Source organism: Coptis chinensis, unplaced genomic scaffold (genome assembly GCF_015680905.1).
Source record: "Coptis chinensis isolate HL-2020 unplaced genomic scaffold, ASM1568090v1 utg1761_pilon_pilon, whole genome shotgun sequence".
Lineage (NCBI taxonomy): Eukaryota > Viridiplantae > Streptophyta > Magnoliopsida > Ranunculales > Ranunculaceae > Coptis > Coptis chinensis.
The window spans coordinates 47,946-72,176 of NW_028238113.1; the positions used below are offsets into that span (position 1 = coordinate 47,946).

At 37.5% G+C, this 24,231-nt stretch overlaps 1 protein-coding gene and 1 long non-coding RNA gene across 3 annotated transcripts; one reads left to right on the forward strand and one right to left on the reverse strand.

Annotated features, from left to right (window-relative positions):
• Positions 1 to 663: 663 nt before the first annotated feature.
• On the forward strand, positions 664 to 3,401 carry LOC147473804 (uncharacterized). The gene is made up of 2 exons (XR_015210277.1): positions 664 to 803; positions 988 to 3,401. It is a non-coding gene; the product is annotated as an uncharacterized LOC147473804 (long non-coding RNA).
• Positions 3,402 to 20,206: 16,805 nt separating this feature from the next.
• Positions 20,207 to 21,727, reverse strand: LOC147473805 (CRIB domain-containing protein RIC4-like). Of its 2 annotated transcripts, none has more exons than XM_086586991.1 (3): positions 21,457 to 21,727; positions 21,225 to 21,362; positions 20,207 to 20,770 (listed from the first exon to the last, which is right to left on the reverse strand). In XM_086586991.1, exons 1-3 carry the CDS (start codon positions 21,584 to 21,586, stop codon positions 20,532 to 20,534), a joined length of 507 nt encoding a protein of 168 aa, XP_086443117.1. In that variant the 5' UTR covers positions 21,587 to 21,727; the 3' UTR covers positions 20,207 to 20,531. The 2 variants fall into 2 exon arrangements, with proteins under 2 accessions (XP_086443117.1, XP_086443116.1); XM_086586990.1 differs by having other exon boundaries at positions 20,207 to 20,779; positions 21,457 to 21,688.
• Positions 21,728 to 24,231: the final 2,504 nt, after the last annotated feature.

The window sequence follows — 24,231 nt, forward strand, 5'->3', positions numbered from 1 at the left end:
AAATAGATAAATAGGAACTAACTACTTAATACACTCCACTCAACAATCTGATTATTCCTTTCCATAGCTTTTCTGAAACAAACACGATTATTCCTTTCCCTTAGTTTTACTTTCCTTTCCCAGGTTCTACCAAACACATACCATTTAAAATTATTTCCTTTCCATTCCATTCCATTCCATAGTGGACCACCCATTTTATTTCCATTCCATTCCATTCCATTCCATAGTGGACCACCCATTTTATGGTGCTGGTATAAACTCTATCTTTGTCATCAATAGAATATGGTGCTGGTATTATCGAAATAAAAAAGGAACCGGAATTGAACAAGTTTGTCCTTCCACACAAGGACATCGAGGGCACCTAAATAAAAAAGGAACCGGAATCAAACAAGTTTGTCCTTCCACACAAGGACATCAGGGCACCTGAACGGCTTAACTACACAGATGGAAGTTATTTAACAACCACACGCGGACCCTACGCATGTGAAACAAGTGGATACGGTACACCAGTGAGTCCTCGACACGTTTCCCGACATCAATGACACAAGTAAAAGGCAAAATTATGTGGTGGAAACAGAGAATGGGGTAGGCAATTAAAGAACACATTTGACCAACTTATGGCAAATACCATAAAATCAACGTGTCGATCGTCAATGGGACGGTAAACGAGAAATAGTACTAATTATAATCATCAGCATTAGTACTTATCTCCAATCTTATCTTTGTCCTTGAACAATTAATATAAAACTTTAAAAGAAAAAAAGTACCACGTCAAAGACTCCATTCAGAAAAGAAAATAAGAGGTGTGCTACTGTTACACACTCTTGACCATTGGTTACATCCTTGATTTAGTGTAATTAGGTTAATATTAGGGTTTGTAGTGAGATGTATAAATTCTTGTTTGATTTGGTGATCAGGTTATGGATCTGGTTTTGAGTTTTTTTTTGCTGTAGTAGATCTTATAACCTAGCTACTTTGGTCATGCAGAAATGAAAGAAATGGAGCGGCAGCTAATTAGTCGTCTTTTGGTTCTTGCTAAGGAAGCTAACTAGCTAAGATTGGTTTAATCTGGTTGACAAGGAGAGAGAGCACGCGAGTCGGCGTTCATGCAAATATGGATTCATGAGTGTTTACATGCGTGCTCTCCCTCGTTGTCATAAGATTTATGCTCTCCACAACCCAAAGTAAGGTCATCTTATGCATACTATTTGACATTCTTTTGCTAATAGCAAAAAAAAATGCATACTATTTATATATATATATTCCGGTTTGCGACTTTTTATTTTTATATATTGCTTGTTTGTTTGTTTCTATCAAGAAAGCAGAACCACTGTTACAACATACATCAATTTGTGCTATTAGGTTATCATAGGATTTCTGTACATGAACAACATCAAACCCCCCCTCTATATTTTTCCAATTTTTATTTTTTCTCTATTTTAGTGAAGCCTTGGATCATCATCTTAGGAGTTAGGTGGAATTCAAAGTTATTTGAGTATGTGATGATAGTTTAATGTGTTAGCTATGATTATCAGTCCAGATCAATGAGTTAGCTAGCTGACACAAAGCCCTTCAGCTGAATAGCTCATTTGTTACTATTTTTCTAATCGATCTACCTGTAATGATTTTAGAGATCTGTCCTAAGTGTGTGTCTACAATAGTAAAATTTTTAGAATAAACACAAGTGTCTACAATAGTAACTTTTTTAGAATAAACGCAAGTGCACAGATCTGTACGAATTACGGATCTTGCATTATCATCTCTGAATTTAGGTAAGTGGACAATGATAAGAGAACCATAAGTGTGTGCGCCAAGGTTTAAGTGTTTCAAAAATTTTGAAAGGATAAGGTTAGGAAAATAAAATAAAAATAAAAAGTGAGAATAGCATTAGGAAATAACTATAGACCCTGGCACTTACAAATTGCAATGCTTTGAAGGTGTTATTCCGTGAACTCTATGAAGAAGCATTTCATTAATTTCAATATATAAAAGGGGAAGCTTTTTCGATTTAGCCTCACCCTATTGAAACATTTATATTCCTTGGATTAAATGTTATCAGAAAATTTGAAAGTATAAGTTTGTAAGAATTCAATAAAGAAATTAAAAGACAGCTTATCAAAATGGTTTCACTGATTAGTAGCAAGGGGTGCACCTAATTAGTGTGATGGGGAAGCCTCAAGGCTTAAGTAGCAACTAGCAAGGGTTACACCTCATTTGTGTGAGGAGTGCGTAATCCTTATTTGTAAGTAGCAAGGGCGTGCAGTGCACCTCATTAGTGTGAGGGATAAGCCTCTTCAACTAGTATAGCCCTCATGCATTTTTCTCTATGAGGATTTGAGGCGAACCTCAAGGCAAGCCATGGTGCGCTTTATTTATTTATTTTTACATTTAAACCACATTGCAATAACATGATTTGAATGAGGAGATAGTCCATTTCCAGCTAATTAAACATGTGCTAATGTTGAAATCTCTTATTTTTCTTTGTCTAGGGAAGAAGGAACTTTTGTAGACCTAGCTTACAATCTAAATGATAATTTAATGTGAAAAGATAGGCCTCACCTCTATTTATTTATCAATTATTATTTGTTCATTGGAAAAATAACAACCTTTCTTGTTTCTTTTTAGTGAAGGCCATAAAACATTTGGCATAGAATTGGAAAACCCGTAGTAAAATATGCCTATATTTGCCCTTACCGATTGGTCCATTTCCATCTTCCAAGCATGATCGAACTTCACTAACTCGATCAGTAGATGATTTCAAGATACCTTGTACCACATGTCTTTCCCAGTTATTTTAACCATAAGGTCATTTTATATACATTCCATTTTCTAATTTTGTGTCTAATATGTTTGAAGTATATATCGTCCATATATTATCACTAGTACTAAGGACAAAATAACTATAGCTAACTGCTATATATAGCTATATATAGCTAACTGCTCATCTCAGTAAGCTCATTATGATGATCCGATGAGTACAAACTTAATACTCATACGTGTTAGCTATCTGAATTCAAACACTGACATTTACCACACAAAATAGGTTTTTATGATGGGTTTCACAGTAGCAAGCTTATTACTGTGTTACAAAGTTCTTAGAGGTCTTTTCTTTGCATAGTTGTATTTGAGCCTCCCATAATTAAGCTAAGGGTGTGTTGTTATAGTTTTTGGACTTATTACGGGTTAGTTGCTTAGAAAAGTTCAGTACTTAATAGAGATGGAACATCAATTTTTATTTTTTTTATCTTATTTTTTATTTTATTTTTTCGTATCAGATGTTGTTGCTAATTATTTCAATTTTTTTAGACTCCATGAATATCAGATGTCCCTGTGAACTTTTCGTCTTATGATTTTTCTAAAGATTAGTCTACCAGCTACAATATGAGAATTTGGTTCCATCCTTACTTTGAGTGTTTAGTGTTGATATTACTTTATACATTGTCTTGTGTGGAGGTTTGTTTCATCTCTACCTTTCTTAACATAGGACTAGGAACTGAAGTACGTCCCTACTTTAGATATCGTAAATCCTAAACTGGCAAGGAAAACCCTATACTAGCTGGTAAATGTGGTAGAGTCATGTCAGAACTTTGATTCTTATGTGAAGTTTCTAAACTATTTCTATCCTGCGCTAATCTTGGCTTATAGCTCTATTCTGTGTTGCACCGTTTAGTACATGATTACACAAATGGAGTGTCATGGTTGGTATCTGAAAAGTCCTTTTACATCAACTAGTGTAGTTTCAGATAGATGGCCCGATTCTCTCTAACAAAAGGTAGGCCAAAAATATTTTTTACGCATAGAAAAGTTAAACTTTAGTTTAAGAATGAACTTTGGTTGGACCTATTGGCCTCGTAGGTAATGGAGCATTTGCATATTAAAACCACATATATGTTCTCATTGAATATTGTTATATATGGCCTTATGGTTATGGAGTTTGTTAAGTGAAAGTATAACCTCTCCATGTCAGAAAATTATGAGTGAGCTTGGGTGTCAGAAATGGACAACTACATACTTCGATCTACATGTACTCTTTGGATACCCTCAATATTGTTGAAGGTTAATAGTTTTACTTAACAAAACTGAAGGTTACAATGACACACTGTTGGGACTGTTTTGACTTGTGTTAAATAGAGAGATAATGGGGAGGGAAGATTTGAAGATAATAGTTTTGAATGTTTTGACATGAATATAGGTTTTAGACCACCCTTACTTTCATTTTGGTGGGTACTCTATCAATAACTTCTCTGCATAAATGTTATCCAGATGTACTTTTCTGCTTTCTTATTATTCCTTAATGTGTGTACTCAAGGAGAATTAGGTTTCTAGTGTTCCAGGAGAATCAAGTCCATATATAGCAAGCTAGCGCTAGTTCCTGCAGATATTAGTTAAAGACTAAAGATGATCACACATAGGGCCTAAACCTGCAAGTGCCACCCTAAGATGGTGGAGGGGTTGAGTTTCAAGGTCTTGCTGGACTTAATTTAGATACATCTTTTTACTTATTTTTCATTTTTGTTTTGGAAGCATTTTATATTTATGATGCTTAGTTATTGCCAAAATCAGTAAACACAATACTTACATAAAAATTCTCAGCGTTACAATGAGATAAGACACATACAGTCGTACACCACTAGATTCGATATCACCTTTTAACTTAGCAACCTCATCAGAAAGAACAGATACTGCTTCAAAGCCAATGCATTCTCTTTTGACTGTTTTGAGACTTGGTCTTGAACTAAACCATCAGCACTAGCAAGATATTTTTCAAAATACTCAACTTGTAGCATAAACCCAGGAATATGGCCTCGACAAGCTATAAATACCATTACTACGCATTCAGAAACAAATTTAATGCTCAAGGACTCCGGACAAAAAGGACATCTCCTAAATATGCACGGAGATTGGCCGACCCAAGATCAACTACTTCTAGCGCAAGCTCCTTTATCAACAATTTGAATGCCACGGCTATATTGTTAATGTCAAGGTAGTCACGACTCACGAGAGAATGTAAGATTTGAAACCAAATCCTTGTCCTTAATTCTTCGTCTAGTATATGTTTCTTCAGTTTTCTTACACTAGCAACGATTTGTAGATAAAGCAAAAAATTAGTATTCAGATGTCTTGGGCTCTTGGCACTGTCGTCCTCTACAAAGTACAAACTTTGGAAAGTGTTTCAAATGACTACATGAGTGGGATTATTTTCAAGACGAGCAGAATGTACTTAAGCTATTTGTTGTTACTGAAAAGTCTTTGATCAAAATCTTCCCTTATTAGGTGCTGAAAATCTTCAACGAATTCTTTGTCTGTGTCATGATCACAGGTTTTAAAGTCGAAGCTTGAAAGGGAATCTTCAGAGTAGAGATTATTCTTTTTCAGTAAATCTCTACACAGTAGGCAATTTGTAATTTTCATAGTCGCTCAATTTCGAAACACCTCCTTCACAAAAATTAGAACAAACCCTCTATTTATTAATAATTTAGAAAAACCTCTCTAATATCACTTAAATTATATAATTATTTCTAATTTCCCTCGCTAATATTAGAACAAGCTCTCTCTTATTAATAACTAGTATTTGTCCGTGTTGCACAATATAGATATCTTGGCGTTTTTTTTCGCTCGATGCATCCGTCTCCGTCACGGCACAGATCTCGCCATCTTCGGCTCGGCGCTCCCCGCCTCTCATCACGGTATGATATCATCGGCGCCTTTGGTGCCCCCGACGTGCATCCGCCCCCAGTACGGCACATATACGTGTGATTTCGGCTTTGGCGCTCCCGACGCACATCCGCCCCAGTACGGCACATATACGTGTGATTTCGGCTTTGGCGCTCCCGACGCACATCCGCCCCCTACTCATGTTTTGAGAGTACGACACAAATACGCCGCCTTCAAAGACTCTCGGCACATCCCCCCCCCCCGCGCACATATATATCGCAAGGTAGCATTCCCACCCTCGCTCATGTTTCCATAGCCCAACAGTCCAAAAACAGTCCACACTTTTTTTGGGTGGGGTAAGTGAGGTGAGAACATTTTTTAAACTCACCCTAAAAAACTTGTTAACTCACTCCAGAAAAACAATCTAGTGGCTATGGTGAGAGGGTGGCACGACCAAATATCACCTTGTAAGGTGGAATTTGTCGTCCTACTGCTCCCTTTTTTATTATATAGATTTAGAAAAACATTTCTAATGTCACTTAAATAACATAATTATTTCCTATTAAAAAAATAGATGAGTCTTTCCTACATAATTACAATTAGAATCTAAAAAAATCATGCTAACTATCGAATTCAAGGGATGGGTTTTAAGACTTTACAAAAAACAAAAAACAAAAAAAACAATGCGCACCATGGTTTGCGTACTTGTATCAATAAAAGGTGACTACTCCATTCTCGATATAATTTTGCGCAACATGATATTTCGGCGTGAAGGAATTTCAGTGGTTTGATATGTATCAGACAATATTTATATTTCCAGTATTCATATTTTGGACTTTTAAAATTCCAGTGGAAAAAAAACACACCATCTGCAGTTTCTTTCTTTATTCGTTTCCAGAAACCATCACACTAATAAGTTCCTCGAATCAATTGGGTACAGGTAGGGGTGGAACTCGGGCGGGTTGGGTTGGGTTGAGATATAACCTAAGCCCAACCCGAGTTTCAAATGTTTCAACCCAAACTCAGGACCAAATCCTAGACGATCCTTAAATTTTCAGTCCAAACGCTAGCCCGACCAATTCGGGTTAGATCGGTTTATGTCGGGTTGGTCAAGCTTCTTAGGTTATTTTGGGAATTAGAAGGTAAAAAATACCAAAATTGAAATATTCTAATAAAATCAAAGAGATTTGATTGTTTGAAAGGGAAATAACCTTGTTGATTACATTATTTTCTCTAAAATAGAGATTTTTAACCTTATTTTTTATAAAAATATAAAGATTAAAAAATATATATATATATATATATATATATATATATATATATATATATATATATGTATGTATGTGCACATGGGCTCGGGGTTTTCGGTTTTTTGATATTCTAATATGAGTCCAACCCAAAACCGAGACGGGTTTTGATTTTACAAAACCAAACCCGGACTAAGGATCTGACATGTTAGCCTAAGACTAACAAAAGTCGGGTTTGTGTCAAACGTTTTCGGAGCTTCAACATACGTGTAACTACGGTATGCATTTTTTCATTTTATTAATTTCTTTGGGGACGAGGTGTTTTCATGTGCCACTTGCCAGACTATGGCGACCATTTCCCTTTTATAATTGAGACATTAATCTCAATATAAATGTACAATACATATACACATAGGGATGTCCATCTTGTCCGAAATCCGTTCAAAACCCGAACAAAATACCCGCACCAAACCCTATCCGAACCTGACAAAACCCAACCCAAATCCAAACCGAAATACATAGGGTAGGGTTTGGTCACACTCTCTAAACCCGGATCGACCTGAGCCTGATCCGATAATTTAGCCTTAAACCTGTTAAAAGGGCTAAAAAACCAGAAAACCGAACCCAGGCCGAAATCGAACCCCAAATCCGGTTTCAATTGCATACTACTAATCTCATATAAAAAAATGAGTTAGATAAATATTTGGATTATGATCTCATTTATGTTTACAATGATTAATTATTTAATATATTGGATTATGAAAAAATTTATGTCAGGATTTCCAATTTTTTCAGTAATTACATGTGATCATGTGTCTATAGTTCATTCCGAGTCCATCTATTTTTAAATCATATCAAATAATTATGTCCGAGTATAGGTGATAATTACTTCCAAGTTCATTAGAAGTTTTATTTTGTTTGAAGGATTGGTGGATAGCCGAAGAAGGAATAAAATGTAGATATACATTTCAAATAAAGTTTCTTATTGTCTTCTTTCTTCATTTAGACCAGGTTTTATCTTACCCGAACCCGAGCCTGATGGGTACCCAAAATATAAGGTTAGAGTAGGGTTTGGTCACACTTCTCAACAAAATACTCGACCTGCTAAAAATCGGTCTGAGTTCGGGTAATCCGATACCCATTCAAAACCCAAAAAGTCGGGTTCACACCGGGTTGACGATTGAATAGAACATGCATTTTTGTTTAGATTCCAGTACGTGTATGTGCAAATTGCATCCAGATAGAATCTAGACTAGATAATATGTTACACAACTAGAAGTAGGGGTGGGCAATGGGCCGGGTCGGGCTAGCTCGGCCCTAAACATTTAAAGCCTTTCAGTTATTAAGGTCGGGCCAGCCCGGCCCTAAAGTCCCCATAGGGCCGGGTCATAAGTCTAATTTTCAAGCCCTGACCCTACCCTAAGCCCTCTTTAACAGTTTAGGGCCGGGTCAGGCCAGGTCTATATATTTTTCTTCTTTTTACTACATCAGTTTTAAAACTCACTTATATTATAAAAAAAAATTCAAAGATTTGCAAACTCAAAGTCCCACCACTTTGAAATTTGAATAACAATCAATCTAGTAATAATTCTTGATAAGTCCAACAATTTAAAATGCATATCCACAATCTAATAAACTGAAGTACATAAAGAGTCATATTTATATTTCAAAATTACAGTTAAAATGCACAAGACACATTTTGGAATGAGTTTTCACTGACATAAATCTGTTATTTCTTGTACTCAAATCTCACCAAAATTACATTTAACATTGAAGAACACAAAGACAAATAAGAGTATGGAATGAGTTTTTACTGACGTCAACCTATTTTTCATTAGGCTAGTGCCCAGTGCTCATTATTGTTCTTGGCGACTAGGTTAGACGGAGAGTTGTGAGGTGTACATGAGTTATGAGATAGAAACAATTAGGTTTATAAGTTTTTATGATATAAGACAAGTTATTAGAAGTACCCATACGGTAAGTGATAAATTACAAATAACAGTGTTATTTTAATTGAAAATATGTAACAAGGAGTTGGATAGTTTTAGTTGTGTATTTTATAGTGAAATTATAATTAGGGCTTGGTTAGGGCTTAGTTAGGGTCGGGCCTATGTTTCAGAACCTTAGCCCTGACCCTGCCTTAGAAGGCATTAGGGCCGGCGGGTCACCCCCTAAACTCTGTGAGGGCTTTAGTTGTAAGGGCTTTATAGGGCTTAGGGTCGGGTCGGTCGAGGGGGGTTAGGGTCGTTAGGGCCAAATTCCCACCCCTAACTAGAAGCATCGTATGAACAAAATCTACTATCTTATCTCTCGGCATTGAAGATACTCACTATGGTGGCCAAATATCGTACACTAACGATATTGGTTTTTATCTTAATCATTATCTAAATGGCAGGTACAAAAAAGTTAGAAAGGAATTGACACATGTCACCAAGCTATTGGATGAAGCCATGTGGAGTCGCTATATATAAAAGGAGAAAAAGGACAAGTGAGAAAGGGGAAGAAGATTGGAATCACTCAATTCATTCCACAAGAATCATCCGACACAACACTTAGGAAAGAGAAGCTCTGCTTTTGATTATTTGTAACAAAGAGAGAGAAAGAGTCAAAGCCTTGTAACATCAGTTTCACCATTAATGAATAAATAAGAAGTTTTGTTGATTATCAATCTCTTCTTGCATCTCACATTGGCGTCGTCTGTGCATCAAAGACAAGAAAAATTTTTCTTTTCTTCTTTTTCAATTTCGAATCTACGTTTGGATGAAGAGGAGATTTGTTTGTCAATTGAGTTTTTTCTTATTCTCCACCATTAAAACTTCATGAAAAAGCTTCAAACGTGAAGTTCAAAGAGAGAAATGAAAACAGTAGAAGAAACTGATGAGCCAAATGGTTGAGATAGTTTTTTCTTGGATGGTTTCTTGAAGAAGTTGAATATGGAGAACCGATGCTGAGGTCAAGATTGAGGATGTCGATATTGAAATCCACAAAAGTATCAAGATAAGTTTTTGAATTTTATTTCTTCATTTTTGGTTATTTCTATTTATGAAAGAGAAATTGCTTCTAAAATTAATAATGGAACACAAATAAATTGAATTCATTTCTTTTTCATTTTAATTTCTGATTCAGGATCAAAACCGATCACAATAATAGAGAATAAGAAAATGAAGTGCTGAAAATTTACTTCGGATCTTCATATGGTCTCTCTTGTTGTAGTTGTTTGCTTCTGTTAATTGGAAGTTGGATTGGATTCAAAAAATCAGATTTGGATTGGAATTTAAATTGTGTGTTGCTTCTCTGGAAAGAAGGAAGAGGAAATGAGCATCGACAAAGTCTAAGAAAGAGGACAGCAGAGGTAGTGTTGGTTGGTTGATGATGTTTGTTTTCCATTGCCGATGTTCAAGAAAGACCAGAAAGGATAACTGATATCGACGATCAAAATGCTTAGGGGCAACTTTTTAATGACAAAATGGATCGATCAGTTGAGATTGGATGAAGAGCTCAAAAAATTTCTTTTATAAAAAAATTTCATTTATCAAATTCTATTTCGAATTCAAAAATTTTAACAGTCAAAATCATATTTTGGATTCAAAAATTCCTTTTATCAAAATCAAATTCTATTTTGCATTCAAAATTTTCATTTATCAAATCCTATTTCGAATTCAAAAACTTTAATTGTCAAAATCCTATTTTTGGATTCAAAAATTCTTTTTATCAAGATCAAATCTTATTTTGAATTCATTCAAAAATTCTTTTTATCAAGATCAAATTTTATTTCGAATTCAAAAATTTTGATTGTCAAAATCCTATTTCGGATTCAAAAATTACTTATATCAAAATTTTACTTCAAATTCAAAATTTTCAATTTCAATTCAAATCCTGGTATCTGTAGAATTATATCGATATTCAGGTCAATAAAAAAAAATCCTGGTATTTGTAGCCCATTGTCTCGATACCAGGTCAATATCAAAAAATCCTGATGTCTGTAGAATTATATCGATACCATGTCAAATATCGAAAAATAAAAATGTCATCTCGAATTTCGAAAAATTGCCATCTCTAAAAAATTAATTGCAAAAATTGACATCTCGGATTTAGAAAAAAATTACTTACAAAAAATTTCATCTCGAAATTCAAAAAATTTACTGACAAAAATTTCATCTCAAATTTCAAAAATTACTTACAAAAATTCCAATATTGGATGAATAGCGTTGATGCGCAGTGTCGAATGAATAGTGTATCGAGGGGGTGTACAGTGTCGATGCATAATATCGGATGAATAGTATCAAGGTGAACAGTAGAAAAGAACAGTATCGAATGAACAGTATCATGGTGTACAGTGTCGATGAGCAGTATCTCTAAAAAAAAGCTTATTTACTAATTTATTCTCGAAATCTTCAAATTTTCACTTATAAAATTTGAAAATTTTAAGAGCGGGCGATGTGGTGGCCAAATATCGTACACTTGGGATATTGGCCTTTATCTCAATCATTCTCTAAATGGCAGGTACAAAAGAATGGAAAGGAACAGACACATGTCAACAAGCTATTGGATGAAGCCATATGGAGCATTTATAAATGGAGAAAAAGAACAAGTGAAAAAGGGGAAGAAGATCAGAATCACTCAATTCATTCTACAAGAATCATCCGACACAACACTTAGGAGAGAGAAGCTCTGCTTTTGATTATTTGTAACAAAGAGAGAGAGAAAGAGTCAAAGCCTTATAACATCAGTTTCACCATTAATGAATAAAGAAAAGCTTTGTTGATTATCGATCTTTTCTTGCATCTCACACTCACAAAATTTTAAGACTGAGCTTTTGTTTCTTTTTCAGACTCATTTTCATCCGGTTACAAGTGTAAAGATGTTAACTCTTCTACATGTTATCAAGAACGAACCGTCAGAGAGATAGAAACTAAGAATATATGAGAATAATGGTAAAGGGTCCGACCGTAAAGAGCACACAAAGTATCATTAATTTGGAAATTCTAATTGCTAGTTGTCAAAATTAAGGTGCCCCTCCATTCGTTAGTGCACTAAAAGCTTCTGCTGAACAAGATACTGCATCTTTTTACTTCTCGGGGCATATATAATAGAGGACAAACTGCACCATCTTCATTGACACACCTCATTGGGACAAAACCATTTCTTCACGACCTACCCAAACTTCCAGAGCTTGACAATCTTCTCTCCAAAGGGTTCCATATTAGATACACAAAAGGAAACGGCAAAGCTTTTTGGATCATCTAAGACATGGTTTCTAGTCGGAGGCAGCACATGTGGCATTCAGGCAGCTATCATGGCTACTTATTCACCTGGAGGCTTGCTCATCCTCCCTCAGAATTCACACATATCAGCCATATCTACTATGGTTCTATCTAGTGCAGTACCTAAGTACATTATGCCTGAGTACAACTCAGATTGGGATATTGCCAGTGGGCTGACACCATCCTAGGTGGAAATAGCATTAAGGGAGTTGGAGATGGAAGGTTGCCAAGCTGCTGTTGTACTCGTAACTAACTTCTCCTACATATCATGGAATCTGCAGTGATTTGAGCAAGATAGCAATGATATGTCATTCTCATGGGATTCCCATTATAGTTGATGTGGCACATGGTGCTCATTTTAGATTTCACCGTGAACTACCATGTTATGCTCTTGAGCAAGGTGCTGATCTGGCTGTGCAGTACGTCCACCCAGAAGGTTTTTGTGTTCTCTTGCTCAATCATCTATGTTACACATGTCTGGAGATATTATAGATAGAGAGAAGATCGATATGTCGATGCCTTCAGGTACTTCAAAGCACCAGTCCTAGTTATCTTCTTCTTGCCTCATTGGATGCAAAGATGGAGCCAAGATTCATTGGATGCAGAGACGAAGCCTCATTGGATGCAGAGACAGAGCCAAGATCGATATATATATTTTTATTTTTATTTTTATTTTTATTTTTATTTTGTCAAAAGGTCTAAACAATAAAGATCAACAAAATTATACATTTATTTTAATTCACAAAACTAGAGTTCGTTGACTACTAAAAATTTAATATGGACTGATGAAGTTAACTACTTAAGCACTTAAGTTATTAATTAATACTACTATGTCTATATATATCTGCATAATCTAGTTCACAAGTCTACAACAATTCAACAAATTGTTAACTTTCTATAATGCTATAAGTCTATATAATTTTACTATCATGTGGAGAAAATTATAAAAGATTATTATTGAAAGTAAAAAAAAAAATTATTATTATTATTATTATTATTTAAGTAAAAACTTTATTGATAATGATAACGAGTTTTACAAATAATTAGGACAAGCGTGCAACAAGCTGCGCCGCAAGTCCTTTCTGAATTTGTTTTTTATTTTTTTTTTTTTTTTGTTGAGCTTGTTTAAGAATTGAGAGTGAAAGAAAAGAAGAAGAAATTATGGGTTTGTTATAGGTGATTAGAATTATACAAACTTACCGGTTGGGCTTTGGGCGTTTGGCTATTTGTTTTAGTCTCATTAACTCATTAAACATTCAAAGACACATTTGTCCATCTTTAATAGTTTTTTACTTAAAATAAATGATAAATGATAATTTTGTAAGGGAACAAAGAAAAGTTAAAAAAAACTTTGGTTTATTGGAATATTGGAATATTTTTTATTAGTCTTTTTTTCACACTATTTTTTTTTTTTGTTGATTATATTCTCACTATAGTTGTGAAAATTTTGGGGGTGCGGTAGTGGAAGTTTGCTAAAATAATTGCGGGCTACGAGTACTTATAGTTTGAAGATTTTTCTAGACAATTAGTTATGTGGTAGTGGAGTTTTTCTAATTTCAAGGGGTGTGACCGCCCCTACATGCACCCCCTATATCCATCTATGATTGGATGCAACTAGAGTTCAATTAAGTGAGAAACCCAAAACCACTTTCAATGAGGCTATGGTTTTAGCTCTTGAAGCAAAAAAGTTAATCATGAGGATCCATGGTATTTCACTACTTGAACTTCCAAATTTTTCCAGTGTCGTGACCATGGAAATATTTCCATGGTATTTCACTACTTGAACTTCCAAATTTTTCCAGTGTCATAGCTATCGATCCCTTGCGGATTACTATTGGTGTACTTGTTGGGAGCTATCTCGGTAATTTTTCATCCCTTTTGTGTACGAAACTCGGGTCTATCTGGTTACAAAGCTTACAAAGCAGATGAAATTTTGTTTCGTGACCATGGAAATATTCTTGAGCAATTTTTCATCCCTTTTGGTGTACAGAAACTCGGTCTATTTACCAACTAAGCTAGAAGGCACTTACACCAATGCAATTTGATGTTAAAAGACCTTTAAAATGAATTATTACTCTCTAAACAATATGCATATGATTTTTACTTGATATTTTGAGTTTTACAAAGGTCTGATTTTAAAAACTCGCCTTAGGCCCCCACAATCTCAGATCCGGCCCTGGCCATAGTCATTGTATCACTACCTTTAAATCTGATGGATGTTTGGTCTTGTATTCTCTTTTCGCAAATCGCCTTGTAGATGCATGAGACTATGAGAGGAGTATTATTGTTGTTGGGGATTACACCAATACCAATCGGTTCCCCCACTACACAGATAACTTGTATGAACACACTTCAACTCCAGATAAATCTCAAATATCACAAACTACCTATACTAACATGCCCAACTCGCTAAAACAACTATCAACAACAAATAATAATGTAAAAGCAAAGAAAAAACAAACCACAAGACAAAGATTTACCGTGGTTCGCCAATGATGCCTACTTCCACAAGAGCCGCCTTAATAAAATGGGAAGGAAGATTACAATCTCTCCTTTTAGTCTCTCACCTTACTAGATCACTCTTATCTCTTTACTGTGGTTGTATCTCAGAAGGTTCTCTCTCTTTGTTTTAGTCCGATTCCAATCCTTCCGACTTGTTTGGTTCTCGTAGGTTAGGTTTTTCAAAACCTTGATTTTGGTTTTATCTCCAAAACCAAATTTCGGTACCTTCCCACAAAAAATATGCCTCGAAATGGCGCTGCCACTCCGAAAGCGCGAAGTCGCTACCAATGAAGACTGAAGTCGATACCCTATGCCACTTTGAGCTGGTCGCCTCTATGTTATCGAACTCGAAGCGAAGTCGCGCTTCTATCGAGCGCTGGCGCTCTCGCCGCCATCGGATGCCGAATTGTCCCATTGTCCCGCTCCGTTTCTCTCCTCATGTGAGGGATAACTCAAAATCTCCCCCCCCGAAATGGGGGGCTACCTCCATGCAATTGCCAAATCAACAGAGGAGGGTGTGCTTTGCCATTCCGCAATAGCACAACAAACATCAAACTTACCTTTCGTGAAGACTTTGTCATCATATCCCACCGCTCTTGTCGGTATGGATCTTCGATATACACAAATGCTTGTCTTCGAAAGTACTTCTCTAATCCAATGATAACGCATATAATATGTGCTTGATCTAGAATGAAAACTCGGATTCTTGCTCAAGCCGATGGCGCCTCGACCGTCACATAAACTACAAACCCAAAGCCCTAGTTCGTCGAAGAACCTCTTCATCCATAGCAACTCTTTGCAACACTCGCTGGCTGCAATATACTCGGCTTCAGAAGTGGAGAGGGCAACACACTTTTGCAACTTAGATTGCCAAGAAACCGCCTCCCCCTCAAAAAGTAACCGATAACCTGAGGTGGACTTCATCGAAGTCAACATCACCGCCATGTCCGTGATCGCATGTAGCCTTCAAGTAAGGGCTTACTTCCACCAAAGCACAAACATGATTTGGAAGTGCCTTTGAGATATCTCAATATCCACTTAACACCTTCCCAATGTTCTTTACCCGATTTGATGAAATCGCTTTTACCCCAACGGCGAAAAGCAATATCCGTCTAGTACACACCATGGCATACATCAAACCGCCCATCGCGGGATGCATAAGGAATCTTTTTCCATCTGACTCGCTCATGCTCACCCTTAGACACATCTCTTTGGTCATGCGGAACCGCCACCGTTTTATTAACCGACCCGGCCATTGATCCATGTCAATCTCTTCAACACCTTTCTCAATGTAGCTTTCGAGAAAGCCACAACTTTCCACTCTTTTCTCCACGAAAGTGATCCGCATCCCAAGTATCTGCTTTGCTTGACCCAAATCCTTCATCTCAAAGGACTTACTCAAGTCTTTTCTTCAAATTTTGATATCTTGTTGATGTTTGGGCCAACTATCAATATATCATCCACATACAAAGAATAAAGACTATGAAATCCCCATCCGAAATCTCTCCAACAAACGCGACAATGATCTAAGCGTACTTCTTGTATCCTTGCTTCACCATAAAGGAGTCAAACTTTATGTACCAATCGTCCTCTGCTTGTTTCAACCCATACAAGCTCTTTTATCACCTTGCATACTAGGTGCTCCTTTGCCTTTGACCTCAAACCCTCCACGGGTTGGTCCATGTAGACATCTTCTTCAAGGTCTCCATGAAGAAAAGCCGCCTTAACATCTAGTCGCCAACCTCTAGGTTCATACTTGCGCCATACCCAATACCACCCTGGATAGAAGTCATCTTCACTACAGAGAGAAAAATCTCATCAAAGTCAATCCCTTTCCTTTGACCGAATCCCTTCACAACAAGGCGAAGCTTTGTGCCTTGGGTGAGGATTGTTCTCCCTCATGCTTGACTTTGTTTGTATATCCACTTATTCTTGAGAATTTTTCTCCCCGGGTTTCAACTAACTCATAAGTGTGATTCTTATGCAAAGAATCCATCTCGTCATGCATGGCCTTCAACCACTTTTCTTTGTCCGTACCTTCAAGTGCCTCTTGATAGTACATAGGTTCTCCACCATCCGATAGTAGCACGTGACGATGTGGTGGATACCGTTGAAGCTATTCTCCTCTATGTCGACTCTCCTTGCCCCATCCGGCCGGTGCCTCGTGAGGTTGCACTTCGCTTGCTTGTGGGTGGTTCATGCATCTCATCTGCATCTTCTATACCAATAGGTTCTATCCCATCATGAGCAATAGATTCTCATCATGAGCTTCAAACTCATGGTTCTCTCGTGATTCTCAATGCCTTCTCGCGACGCTCCACAAAGAACTTCGTTCTCAATCAACAAGATCATCAGAAAGCCCAGTAGCTTCACCCTCCTCCTCAAAAGTCTGCTATGGTTTGGTCTTCTAAGAACACAACATCTCGACTTCCGATTACCTTCTTGTTAATCGGATCATGAGTTTGTAACCAAACTTTTCATCTCCATAACCCGTAAAAATGCACCGCTTGGCTTTGTCATCAAGCTTGATCTCTCATCCTTCGAATATGCACAAATGCCCCGCACCCAAATACCTCAAGTATCCATAATCAACATCTCTCCTCGACCATACTCTCCTCGATAATCACTATTCGGAGGCTTTGCCGGTGACAAAGTTGATCACATGCACGGCCAGACGATTGCTTCTACCCAAGAGCTTCTAGGTAGCTTAGAGCGAGATAGCATGCATCTTATCCTCTCTACAATTGTACGGTTCATTCTTCTCGCTATTCCATTCTCATTTGGCGGTGTCTTGGGAACGGTCCGCCATCACATGACTTAATCCCATGACTCGCAATACTCTTCAAATGGCCCAATGTACTCACCCCCATTATCCGAGCGAATACACTTCAACAACTTCCCAGCTCTCTTTCCACCATGTTTGGAATTTCAAACACGCCAAGTACTTCATCCTTGGTCTTCGACTATAGGTATATCTTTCTTGACGATCATCAATGAATGTCAAGAAGTACGGCTCCCCAAGTGGGACTTCACTCATATAGACCACATAAGTCTGTGGTGCACTAGTTCAAGGACGCGATCCTTTTCGTGGAGATCGAATCTTTGGAAAGACACCTCGCGGTTGCTTTCCTACCAAACAAGAGTACATGTACTTAAATGTGTACCTTTAATGTCCGGCATGGCCTTTTGCTTAGCAAGAACTTCCATCCCTTTTATGCCCACGTGACACGCCTCTTGTGCCACGCTTCGGATGAAGTTTCTTCTTCACAGATTCGCTTCATCGCTTTTACACAAACTAGCCTGTTTTTGTAAAGAGAGCAAGTTTTCTTTCCTCCGCCGCTACAATGGAACCTCCGCCAAACTTCCATACCCCGCTACCAAACGAGTTTACAAAGCCATCATCATCTAATTTCCCAAATTTAATTAGGCTTAACCGTATGTCGTGGACATGTCTTACATCCTCGAAGTGTCAAGGTGTAGCCGACATTGGTTTCTACATGAACATCTCCAATGCCTATAATCTTCGAGACTCCATCTACTTTGCCATCCTCACTTCACCATATTCACCACAAAACAGTAGTGAAGAATCCCCTCGGTGGTGTGACGGATAGATGCTCCCCAGATCTATCACCCACTCAGATCCTCGACATGAGGTACTAAGACAAAGACACACCACAACCGACACATTCCCACTTTAGGGTCATCGACTAGTGCGGTAGTATCTCCGCCGCCGTGTTTCCGCCGCCTCGCACCATGTCTTCATGTACACGCTTATTCTTCTCATCCCTCTTCGTTCTTCGACTCATATCCGGCCTTTGGTGGCACAATAGTAACATTGCCTCTCGCCTTTTAGAGTTCTAGCTTCACCCCCTAGATTTACTTCGCCATCACCTCTAGAACGAGATGGTTTTCGCTTCGACCTCTCCCCGCTTTCTCGGAAAAGGACCTCGAAGTTAGAAGAGTCGCTTGCACTCCTTCTAGTCTCCCTCATTTAACAAAGACGTGGTAGCCATCTCCATGGTAACAATTCCATCCTTGGCTGCTCCATGTAGAAAACCGCTAATGTCTCCCAACTTTCGGTTAGAGCCTAATAGAAACAAAGCCTCAACTTCGCCTCCCAAATTGATCTTCATCAAATGCATCCGATTGATGATATTCTCAGACTTCATTAAGATGCTCGGACATTGAAGAACCTTCTTGGTACTTCGTGGTTCCAAAACTTCTTAACGACTAGCACTTTGTTTCCACCCGACTTCCTCTCATAAAGGTCTTCGAAGTTTCTTCCATAGACCGAAGGTCGTAGTCTCTTAGGCCACATGAAAGACACCGCCGCCTATCCATTGTCGAATGTACCCAATAGCTTTTTCACAAGCTTTTTCCACTCAAATTTCATCGCCTTTTTTCTCGGTTTTACTCCCTCATTCTCAACGGAAGTGCCAAGTCCTTGCAAGATAAGCAAGTCTTCCATCTTGGCTTTCCAGATGGTGTAGTTCTTCCTATTCGTTGTTCACTAATGGTCCATCTCTACAAGTTATTTAACCTCAAATCTTCTCTCGTGAATTTCACAAACACCTTCCTCGACAAAGATTCGATAACACCCTAGGCTATTCAACCAAGGCTCGATACCACTTGTTGGGGATTACACCAATACCAATCGGTTCCCCACAACACACGATAACTTGTATGAACACACTTCAACTCCGTGATAAATCTCAAATATCACAAACTACCTATACTAACATGCCCAACTCGCTAAACAACTATCAACAACAAATAATAATGTAAAAAAGCGGAAAAGGCAAACCACAAGACAAAATTTACCGTGGTTCAACCAATGATGCCTACTTCCACAAGAGCCATTCTTAATAAAATGGGAAGGAAGATTACAATCTCTCCTTTTAGTCTCACCCTTACTAGATCACTCTTATCTCTTTTACGTGGTCAGATCTCCTCAGAAAGGTTCTCTCTTTTGTTTTAGTCCGATTCCAATCCTTCCTTGTTTTGTTTGGTTCTTAGGTTAGGTTTTTCAAAACCTTGATTTTGGTTTTATCTCCAAAACCAAATTTCAAGAAGGCCCCACAAAATATGCCTCGGCCTTGGGCCACTCACTCGATCACACCAAGACTGGAAGCTGAGCTGGCGCTGGAATGTTTTGAAATACTGTCCCCTCTATGTTATCGAACTCGAAGCGAAGTCGCTTCATCGCAGATTGTAACTTGTCGATGCGGCCGAATTGTCCCGTTTACGTCGACTCCGGTTCTCTCCTCATGTGAGGGATAACTCCAACAATTGTTTCTAACTTACCGATTATGATGACACAGAGAGCATCGTATATATCTACTTGATCCCCATAAAAAGAAAGATTTTCAGCTTTCGAGTGAGGTATCACGGAGAAGCCTACTGCAAGTATTTGGTTATAAAACAGTAATGTGTATCTAATCATTGTGTGTATATATCACTAGTATATAGCCCGTGCCTACCAGACTGTTTCAAATTAGGACCAAAAGAACCCCAACCAACTGATTGATAAAAGCTCATATCACAAAACAACCATTGTTGACCAAATCAACAATGATCCAGTACTCTTTCAAATTAACATTGTAAACTACACATACCCTATAAGACTTTGGATATGCCATGTCACAATTTGTGAAATACAATAGTAGCCGCCCGATGGCCTGCGCCCCCACACCCTATTACCGTAAAAAAAAAGTATATATCCTCATCATTGCCCAATTGCCCAATTTGTCATCATGTCAAGTAAGTTAGAAGGTTTAAACAAAAAAGGTCCAAAATAGTTGCAAGCTCAATACATTCCTTACACACACGTTATCATTCATCAATCATAATCATCACCATCATTTCAGCACACTTTAGAAGAAGCAATATTTACAGGTGAATCAGCTTGTGAAGCCATGGCCAGCTCAAATTGCCTTAACGAGTAAGTGGGGAGTGAGAGAAGTTCAGGAGCTCTTAATTCATCCCATCCCATCAAAGGGTTAGTAGTTGCAGAGCCATCCCATCCTATGTGTGTCACATGTTTCACATCTGTTGGACATCCTATCTCCATATCCATATCCATATCCATTTCTTCAACATCGTCTTTGTACACTTAGAAAAACAAGAAGGAAAGAAAACCAAATTAGAACATTGAATAGAATAATACTCCTATAAAGCTAATCTGGTTCGTGAATAACAAGCTCAATTAAACCTGGTGCTAGTGTGGTCTGGTCTTGAACTCTTGATCGCCTAACCCCCTAGGCATGCATAAGTATATTTACACTACATTCTTTGTGCTAGCTAGGACAAGTTTCTGAAATGTTTATGAGATATCATTCGACCTTGGAAACTTCTTCAATCTGCTACGCGTAAATCCAGTTTTGCCTAAAAATATATATCATAAGGATGTGCAGATCATACTTTTACTTATTCTTATTATTCACATGCTCAAACTCCTCCAAGCGAAAAAAAAAACAGACTTTTATATGTAGCTATATATCTAGTTGTACTTACAATATATATTGAATAAATAAGCAATGTCGGAGCAAAAACTCACCGAATAACTGAGATAAGCTCTTGAAACTCTTGACCAACCTTTGTATTCCAGAGGAAATGTTAGGCTTGGGAAGAGCCAACAATCCAATTGGATTCTTCATTTTTGCACTAGGTAAGTACTCTTCCTCTCCAACTTCTCCTTTAATGTATATCAAGTATAACCCCAGTTAGTCAATGAAAAAAACAACATGAAAACAAGTTAAAAGGGAGAGCTGAGTCATAGAGAGACAAACTTATTGGAGAAGGATCTGGTTCTTGTTTTGGTTTTTTCGGGCTGCTGCTTTCGATCACTGCCACGCTAGACTGAGATGTGCATCCAATGGAGAAGGGAAGAAGAACTAGTCTTTCCATTCTCTCTCTCATTTCTTCATCAACAAAACAAGAATAAAAAATAAAAATAGAGGAAGAGGAATAAAAATATAGAAAGAAGGTGAGTGGTAGTTAAGAGCATGAGACTATACTACTCAAAGTGGTGTTGTTATATTGGGAGGGTATTGGCTTTGTTAGCAAGTTAGAATGATTTTTGAGAAATAGTTTGGTGAGTGCGATAGAGAAAGAGTGTGATTGTGGAGTGGGTTGGAGAGCTTCAGTCAGGTAAACTGTACAAATTGGACCTGCTTTTTTTGCTGATTGCACGTCCATATTTTAAGAGCCCACACACATCTAACATCTGTGTCTATTTAATTAACTTCGCACACTTAATTCCTCTGTGGGCAATGGGCACATCAGTTCCGTATATTCTTTCTTTCTCTAACTTTTTTCTAAAATTGAACTCCTCCTGAAAGAGAATTTACAATATAGAGATAGACCATAGAGTATGGCAAAAGGCGATATGCTAAGACCCAAGTTCTACCAAATACGCACGACTAAAAAAATTGAATGGAGGGGTCCAGATTTCTTGGCTCTCAAGTTCTGAAAACTAAGTTCGGTGAAAATGTATGTAGAGCTATCCATGCAGATAAAGTTACAAATTAAGAAAAAGTGACACATTGTAAATCACGATATACCCTTGTTGACATTCCATAATAGAGCTTCTTGTGTTGTTAATACAGACAATAATTGAGATAAATCTGTGCTTGTACGCCACTCTTTCACCAAGTGTCCCCATACATGGTTTAATGTCCAAATTCACACACAAGTGATCGAGCTAATCTACTTCTCTCCATTTCCATTAAATTCGCTAGGAGAACATGTCTACTAAGTTACTTATTATTAGGGATGTGTTCGGTAAAGCTTTATAATTGCACCATTGTGGCATTGTGCATGTGAGCGAATCCACTATACCTGGCGGTTAATAATAAAGAAGAGAAGGGGTACCAAACGTACAAGCGTCGTAGAGAGAAGCTTACAAGAACAGTTTGCTTTTTACAGTTTTTTTTTCCTCCCAATTCAGTTGACGAGGTTGGGAGTCGAGTTCTTGATTCTCAAACTTTGGTCTTTTCAAGAATCCTAAGGTCTTACATACATAGTTACATGAACTTGGGAGTATATATACTCGTCTAGGCTAGGTTGATCTGCAAACGAATTTAAACTTCATGTTATAACCTTGCAACCACTCAGATACCAGTTTAGTAAAAAACACAAGTTTAATAAACAACTGAACACGGCAAGAAGACTGGTGGCCGGTTAACATCCATGTAGACAATTAGATTGAGTGTCAAAACAAGTCCATTCACAAAAACAGGAAATCACACCACATTTGATTTAAACAAATGCATCTAGCCCAAGAACGTACGCTTATAACTGATATTGGACTCTACTGTACATTACAAAGAATCCAACTGATTTGCTGCCAGATCAACCAGAAGGGGATTGTGCGCCACAATAGAATGCCGTCGGCAGACTCTGTACACGTACAATTAAAGAATATAGACTAGCCTTTTGCAATCATAAAAGAGAACGTTTACAATTAAGTACTTAAGTACAACTGAAAACATTCCTCTATTCCTAGTCAGAAGTAGCGTTGGCACATTAATAAGTTGATTGACTAGCAGGGATCCAGGATGCTATTACTAACACGCACTACTATTTTATTTTTTTTGGTGAATTATACACTATACTATTATAACAACTATTTTCTTTTTACGGAAACGTTGCCCCACTCCCTAGATCCGCCAGAATATGGAGATATTGCTAGAGCTGCAAGGACTGGAACAGGGGATGGAAATAACCATAGGCCAGGGCATTAGAAGACTTGAAGCGCGAACAGACTCCACAAATGTTGTCTCATTCTTGAAGGCAAAGGAGCAGTACCCGTGGCAAGCAAGGAAGATAATTAGAAGCATTGAAGGAATGGTAGGACAACTAGAAAAATTTACAGTAAAGCATGTATCGGGAAGCAAACAAATTGGTTGATGCTTTAGCTAAAAATGTACCTAATGTAAGGAAGGTAGATATAATTCCTAGTTCTTTCTCAGAAGATGTTAGGAAGATTGTTTATGAGGATGCTATAGGCATAGAGTATGTGAGATTGTAACAAGCTATCATTTAGTTCTTTTAATGGAAAGGGGTAGGGGACCTCGTTACCCGCTTGCCTACAAAAAAAAATAAAAAAAATTGTTCCGACTTCCGAGCAACATTATTTTAGAACTAAGAAATTGTTCCTATTGACATTACGTTAGAACTTGGAACTGTATCATTTCGATTCACTTTTGTTGATCTGCACAAGACACTAGCGGAAAAAATCAGCACATAGTAAAAATGGTTCAAATGACACAATTTGTTTACAAAACCAAAATTTGAAGACATAATGTACAACTCATCAGACTAGTTTTGTTCCCCAGCACCTTGTATTGAAAAACACTTCTTCACTCGTGTCAATTTTTTCATGCTAATGTAGCTTTACTTCCTTGATAGTTGATATCATACCATCCATCAAAGCAGCGTACACGATACTCATTGACTAGCAAGAGGAACTACGTTTATCCTCGTAGAAAATAAGAGTTGCACAAAGTGAATACCATTCACTGTTAGTACAAGTGAGTCAGGGTCCAAATACACCCGCTGTA

Bases quoted from the DNA above. Each gene is read 5' to 3' on its own strand.
- LOC147473805 (XM_086586990.1), bottom strand. From the start codon at position 21,586: ATGAGAGAGAGAATGGAAAGACTAGTTCTTCTTCCCTTCTCCATTGGA. The intron at 21,363-21,456 runs GTTTGTCTCTCT...TATACATTAAAG, and splicing joins ACCAGATCCTTCTCCAATAA to GAGAAGTTGGAGAGGAAGAG. The intron at 20,780-21,224 runs GTGAGTTTTTGC...TGTTTTTCTAAG, and splicing joins GAGCTTATCTCAGTTATTCG to TGTACAAAGACGATGTTGAA.